General features: G+C 48.1%; 2 protein-coding genes across 3 annotated transcripts in view; both read right to left on the bottom strand.

The window, feature by feature from the left end:
• The window catches only part of LOC102766637, a 35,404-nt gene that overhangs the window by 6,556 nt on the left and 21,864 nt on the right, over positions 1 to 6,984 (bottom strand). The window contains exon 7 of the mRNA XM_015564324.1: positions 108 to 574. Coding sequence (XP_015419810.1) covers positions 108 to 574 — 467 coding nt within the window. The remainder of the gene's footprint in view (positions 1 to 107; positions 575 to 6,984) is intronic.
• Positions 538 to 6,984, bottom strand: part of LOC102769618 (zinc finger and SCAN domain-containing protein 16) — a 10,136-nt gene continuing 3,689 nt past the window's right edge. Inside the window, exons 3-4 of one of the 2 annotated variants that reach the window (XM_015564321.1) lie at positions 5,963 to 6,426; positions 538 to 614 (exon numbers count right to left, since the gene is read on the bottom strand). In XM_015564321.1, coding sequence (XP_015419807.1) covers positions 576 to 614; positions 5,963 to 6,426 — 503 coding nt within the window. In that variant the 3' untranslated portion in view covers positions 538 to 575. Of the gene's footprint in view, positions 618 to 5,962; positions 6,427 to 6,984 lie in introns of both variants that reach the window. The other variant, XM_015564320.1, reaches the window with a different exon arrangement.

Below are 6,984 nucleotides of genomic sequence, written 5' to 3'. Positions count from 1 at the left end.
CTAGCATTCTGCATAGGAATGCATTTCTGCTCGCACTGTGGTGCCACTGCCCCTCCACCCAGTCTCCAGGATGCCCAGGCACAGCACACACACTGCCTGCCACTTACTGGCCGTCCTAGGATGTCAATCTGCCTCTCCAGATCCTCCAATAGGGTCACCACCTCCTCCCCACTCTCCAGCCGATGTTCCTTCACCAGGGCCTGCAGCTCCGGGGGCAGGATGCTCAGGAACTGCTCCAGCACCAGCAGCTCCAGGATCTGCTCCTTGCTCTTCAAATCTGGCCTCAGCCACTGATGGCAAAGTGCCCGGAGTTGGATCAGAGCTTCTCGGGGTCCTTGTGTCTCCTGGTAGCACAGCTTCCTGAATCGCAGGCGGAATAGCTCCTGGCCAGGAGGGTTGTGTTCATGTGGACTGGATTCCTGGTCCCAACCATGATCCTCCTCAACCTTGACAATGACAAGGTCCTCTTCAGGGGCCTGGTTGGATGGAGATGGGGCTAAAGACTTGCTTGATTCTGCAGCCATGTAGGGCCTGGAAAGATGAGGAGACTTGCTTCCACCACCTTCTTTATCTTCTTAAGAGAAGGACCTTCTGAGAGGCTCTTCTTTAAAGGACTTCTTTACAAACAGAAAATGCAAGTGTTAGGGGAAGTCAAAAGTCACAGTGATTTACTGAGACATCTTAACAAGCTCCCTACCATGCCATGGACATCACAGCTCAGTTGTTTAAGGGACCCTCTGCACTCTTGCAGAAGGATTGCCTGACCTCCATAGCCTCTGTCATGCCCAACCATGTAGGGAATAATCCCTTCTTTCTGTTCTCTCTCATTGGGGATGTGGAACATGGGTAAACAAGGTCAGGAAACCTGATTGACTGCATCTAACAGAAGTTCTGGCCCTCAGAGCGGATGACAAATTCTTTCAGCATTTCCACACTAGTTGTACTGTTTCTACACACTTCAGGTCTCTACCTGTCCCCCTCTCTCAACAGATGAGACTAATCTATTTATATAAAAGCCTCAGTGACCATTACGAACCAATGACCAGAATGACGGGAATGAGTGGTTGACCAGTCACTATGACGCACACTTACCACAGGGGGGCAGACGCTCCACACAAGGACTGCCCCCGGTGGTCAGTATGCTTCCACAGTGGGAGCGCTGCTCAGCCAGAAGCGGGGCTCAGGGAGCCTCTCCGGCCTCTGCAGCAATGCTACTGAGCTGCAGCAGCAGGCGCAGTGGGGCTGGTGTGAGTGGGAGTGGCATGGCACCCAGAGCCGGCTCAGGCTCCTCCTCAGCCGCCTGCCACTTAGCGCACTGCTACATACCTTGTACACCATAAGCTTGCAGTTACAATCTCCAGAGAACGGTTGAAGCGTTAAAGCGCGGACACTTGGAGTAACCAGGACAGGCCTGATATCGCCACTGGGTTCCTGGAACTGTGACACTTGGAGTAACCAGGACAAGCCTGATATCGCCACTGGGTTCCTGGAACTCTGTCTCGTGCATCGAGATCAAATCTCATCCCTTACCGACTGCCCTGGAGCTACAGAGGAAGGCAGCAACGTAACAGTGGCCACAAGCGGCAACTGACAATCAGGGTAAAAGTCAAAGAGAGATGGATCTGAAGGGTGGGGATGTGGGCAACAGAGCACCCCCATCCCCCAAGATCCCCAACTTTGTATTGTTCACATCAGAGTGTCTCTTATCTGGCTCTGAGTGGTGGAAAGCATCCAGCACAGCCCAAGGCGTCCACCAGGGACCTCCAGGCCAGCAAGGCATGACCCTGGCCGCAGAAGGGACACTTGCAAATATTTTTTCAGGAAGATGCGGGGAGAAGAGACTCCCCACGTGACTTCCCAGTGGCTCGAGGGGACGTGGAAACTCCACGGGCACTCGGGCGTGGGCTCCTGATTTCCTTTCAATGTGCACAAATCCGTGCACCAGGCCGCTAGTTTCCAAATAATGTAGCTCAAGGTACTGACAGGGTCTGTCCTTTTCCTCCTGACACACATTACCCTGGCTGGGCTCCCACCTTCCCTCCCATCTCAGGGCTAACTTCTAGTGTGGACCTTCTTTCGACCTTTGTCTCTTTAGAACACCTGGTCCTGCATCTCCAAGGAACCTGGATGCCCCGTCACCACCTGCAACCCCAAAGTCAGATCCCCAACACTATCGACCTGCCAGAATGTTTTATTTTATTTTATTAATTTTAAAAAATATATTTTATTGATTTTTTTTACAGAGAGGAAGGGAGAGGGATAGAGAGCTAGAAACATCGATGAGAGAGAAACATCGATCAGCTGCCTCCTGCACATCTCCTACTGGGGATGTGCCAGCAACCCAGGCACATGCCCTTGACCGGAATCGAACCCGGGACCCTTCAGTCCGCAGGACGCCGCTCTATCCACTGAGCCAAAACGGTTTCGGCAGAAATGTTTCTTAATGTAAAATTATCCAGGCATCACCACCATTTTCTGAATTCTCTACAAAGAGCTGAATAACGTAATAGCAAAAATAGGTTACCATAGATAATTGGGCCTTCCTTAAGCAAAATATGTCTTTTTTAAAAAATGAGAATTTTATTGTGACGGAATGCAACATTGCTGTGTAAAAGTAATTCACTTGGTGGAAACAGCTGTTAAAAGACAACGTGGGAACCTTTTCCTATTTTAGTACAAATAAACTGGACTGCAAAGAACACCACTAATCCATGAGCGATGAAGAAACGAACCTTCATGAAAGGTTCCCTGGCAAGAAGTTTGGGGACGCGTATACGGCCGGTGGCGATCCCCGTAGTCCGGGCGACACCTCGGTCCGGCCCGCTCGGAACCTCAGGCGTTCCCAGCAGCGGGCGGTCTGGCCACAAAGCGCCCTTCGGGCCCGGGGCGAACGGTACTTACCGCGAGGACTGGGCGCGGCCCAAGGCGGGGAAGGGAGACTGCGGATGGCGGACGCACCAGGGGGAAGAACGGGTAGGAAAGGGGGCGAGAGCCGAACACGACCGGGACCTCCGGCCCCCAACTTCCACACCAGCTGGGGGACATCAGCCGTCAATGCGCAGCTCGTCCAGACACTTCCGGCACCTCTAGGAATCCGGGAGGACTGAAAGCTCTATGGTCGGCGCTCCGGGCTCCTCCCGCGCCTGCGCGTCGCAGGGTCTCCGGGCCGCGGGGGCCGCGGAGCCGAGAGGCCGCACCTGGAGAGAAGGTACCCATGGCGCTGATCGCAGGTCTTGGGTGGTGCCGTTCAGATGCCCCTGTAGTTGGGTATTCTCTTCAAATGCATATCTAGTCTTTGAGGAATTCCTGTTAATCGTCACAGGGTCACCTTAGTTCAAATTATCCTATATAATAAAAACCTAATATGCTAAGTGTCTGGTCATCTGTTCAACCAAAGTGTAAAATGCTAAAGATATGCTAAGGCCACTCAATTGCTCACTAGGACGTGCACTGACCACCAGCCCACCCGGATTAAGCAAGACGGGTCGGACACACCCTGGAGCCCTCCCGTGGTCCCTCTCCGGACCCAATCGTGCACCAGTGGGGTCCCTCGGCCTGGCTTGCACCCTCTCGCAACCTGGGTCCCCTCAGGTGATGTTGGAGAGCTAGTTTCAACCTGATCCCACAGGCCAGGCCGAGGTACCCCACTGGTACATGAATTCGTGCACTGGGCCTCTAGTTAGATTATATTGACTTTAATAATCATTTTCCTTCCATTAGAATACACCCATTTTTTTTTAAGGCTTAAAAGGTAACATTATTACCAAACTGTTTTCTTCTGGAGTGTTTCCATTTTATTTCCTGCTGCTATTGCAGCCTCCTCAGGTGTCTCTTTTGCTACTTCCTTGAACTCAGAATCACACAATATCAAAGCCAGAAGGTACCTTACCTGTGTTTGATTGAGACAGCAATGCCTTGACAACTTTTTGCAGCAGTAAAAATGGTCTACACCTGTGCTGTGCAATACAGTAGCTGCTCGCCACATGTGACTAAGAGCACGGACATGTGGTCATGTCACCACAAACTGAACTTCCCATCCTATGTGTGTTTAGATGTAAATGGCCACTTGTGCATACTGGCTACATTGGACCAACCTCTGCCTCAGTTTACAGCAGCAATTTTCAACCTTTTCCATCTCATGGCACACATAAACTAAGTACTAAAACTCTGTGGCACACCAATATTTCTATATTTTTGCTGATCTGACAATAAAAAGGGGTATAACATTGGTTAATTCATACTGGATGCCTATTGTGTTGGCTGCTGTCATTTTTTTATTTAACAATCAAGGGAAAAGAGGTCAATGCCCCTGACTATATAGTCAGGTTTGCATGTTTTAAAAATTCCTGCAGCACACTGGTTGAAAATTGCTGGTTTACAGTGAATGGGGACTCAGAAGAAAAGTGACTTATCTGAAGTTAAGGATCCCTAATACACTCATTATCCCCCTGTACTGGCACCTCCTACTCCTAACTATGCTTTCCTTCCCATTTGGTCTTCTTTAGTATGATGACTTTTAAGTTGCCTCCTTTCTATCAGTGCTAAAGAAAAATTTTGAACAAAATGAATACAGCCCCTAGTTGAAGATAAAAAAGCATTAAATATTTAGGCCATTATATCAAAAATGATGTGAAAAAATAGTATTGTCTTAATGTTTTCGCCTGGCTGGCATGGCTGGGTGGTTGAGCATCAGCCTATGAACCAGAAGGTCCCAATTTGATTACTGGACATGGCACATGTCTGGGTTGTGGGCTCAATCCCCAGTTGGGGGGAGGGGGGAGGGCGTTGTTCAGGAGGCAGCCGATCCATGATTATATGTCATCATGATGTTTCTATCTCTCTCTCCCTCTCCCTTCCTCTCTAACATCAATTAAAATATATTTTAAAAAGTTTTCATTACCTTGGCTGGTTTTTCTCAGTGGCTAGTGTTGACGGTTGGATTCCAGGTCAAAGGCTCAAACCTTGGTTGCAGGTTCCCCAGACCACAGAGAGGCATGTGTGGGAGGCACCAATTGACACGTCTCTCACGTCCATGTTTCTCTCTTTCTTTCCCCCTCCTGCTTCCCTTCCACTCTCTCTAGAAATCAATACAAAAAATATCCTCTGGTGAGGATTAAAAAAAAAAAAAAAGAAGTTTTCATTGACTTTAGAGAGGAAGAGGGAGAGAGAGAAACATTGCTGCCTCTCATGCACCCAGACCAGGGATCAAATCTGTGACCTTTCAATAGAAGACGCCCAACCAACCAAGTCACAACAGCCAGGGCTTAGTTCTTAATTTCAGAAGCAATTTTCATAAATTTCAACTTAATACATATCTGGAGGGCCTGTCCCACCATCGGCAATTCACAGAAGGTAAATGAAGGCAGAGAACTGGAATGCCTTTGCCTAAAGTCATACACTGAATGGTTAATAAAAAAAGGGTTGCAAGTTGGAATTCATTGTCTTTCAACGAGGAAACAGTTCTCTTGGACTGGAACAAGCACTGCTGTTTATGGTCAAGGGTTTCTGAAGTAACTTTAAAAAAGAAAACACTTTAATTTTTGTTTTTTTAGAGAGAAGAAGGGAGAGTGAGAAAGGGAGGGAAATATTGATGTGAAAGTGAAACATTAATCAGCTACCGCTTGTATACCCCCCTACTAAGGATCAAGCCTGCAACCTGGGCATTTGCCCTGACGGGGAATTAAACAAGCAACCTTTTGGTGCATGGGTCAACGCCCAACGGAGCCACACCAGCCAGGGCTCTGAAGTAAGAAACTGAACTGCTTTAGAAATAAAAGCAAATTTTATTCAGGTTCTGTGGTACCAGAGAAATTTTTGATGATGGAAGCTTTGCCTACATTCAGGAAACTTATAAGGTCCCTAATTAGGTCTGGACAGCAAAGGAACTGTTGTTACTGACCCCTTATTAGTAGAGCTCTTTTGCTGCATGAACTCTTTGATGTCGAATAAGGGCTGAACTTACCCGAAAAGGCCTCCCACACTCATAGCATTCATAGGGTTTTTCACCTGTGTGGATTCTCTGATGCTGAATAAGACCTGAGCGTCCACTAAAATCTTTTCCACATTCTTCACATTTATAGGGTTTCACTCCAGTATGCACTCTGTGATGTCCGATGAGATGTGAGCGTTGATTGAAGGCTTTTCCACATTCGTTACATTTATAGGGTTTTTCTCCAGTGTGAGTTCTCCTGTGCTTGCTAAGGGCTGAGTTGTAACTAAAACTCTTCCCACAGTCATCACACTTACAGGGTCTTCTTTCGCTCGGCCGCCTCTCTAACCTGCCCTCACTTTCAGTTGCATTTTTGGATTCGGGATGTTGAGGAAGGACTTGGTTCAGTCTGTTATTTGCCTTCCTAAGGAATTCCATGTCCTTTGCAATATCTCCCTTTTGGAACAACTCGTCATGCTCAGGTCTGGTTTTGTCACCTATAACAAATGGCCTAGTTTAGGTTTGAGAAGCAAAAGCCTATGGAAGACAGAACATGCAAAATGTTACAAACGTGTTATGAGAAAATGGAAAGCCACACACAATGTACAAATTAGGTCTTTAGCACCATCCAAACACATGCTGACAGGGAAGACAGTGAGAGGCCTGGGAGGAAGACAGCAGCAAGACATGACGCCCGGGAACAGATTAGGAAGAGATCAAGGGGTTACCGGGCAAACCTGTACAAAGGCAGAGTGGTAAATGGTGAATGTACATGGGGACTATAGACATTCTGAGGATAATTAATAGGGATCTAAGAGGAATGTGTTGAGTAGAAACCACCAAAAGGGAAGGAAAAGGCAGGAGGGGACAGTGGGTGGCCTGGTTCATGTGCTGGGTTGAATCTATCAGTCCTTATCTTGTGTCCTGTTAGGAAAACCAACTATGTCTGGTGGACTCTTCCCTGGGTTTCAGTGAAACCCCCTTTCCGCTTCTCTTACGTCTTCTATAGTCCTTCACAGAGTCCTCCTCCTCCACCCAAACTGGGTTTCTTTTGC

The sequence above is a fragment of the Myotis davidii genome, unplaced genomic scaffold, assembly GCF_000327345.1.
Source record: "Myotis davidii unplaced genomic scaffold, ASM32734v1 scaffold1521, whole genome shotgun sequence".
In the NCBI taxonomy this organism is placed as follows: Eukaryota; Metazoa; Chordata; class Mammalia; order Chiroptera; family Vespertilionidae; genus Myotis; species Myotis davidii.
The sequence above is the reverse complement of the archived record's forward strand: the minus strand, read 5'-3'. Positions and strand labels throughout refer to the sequence as shown.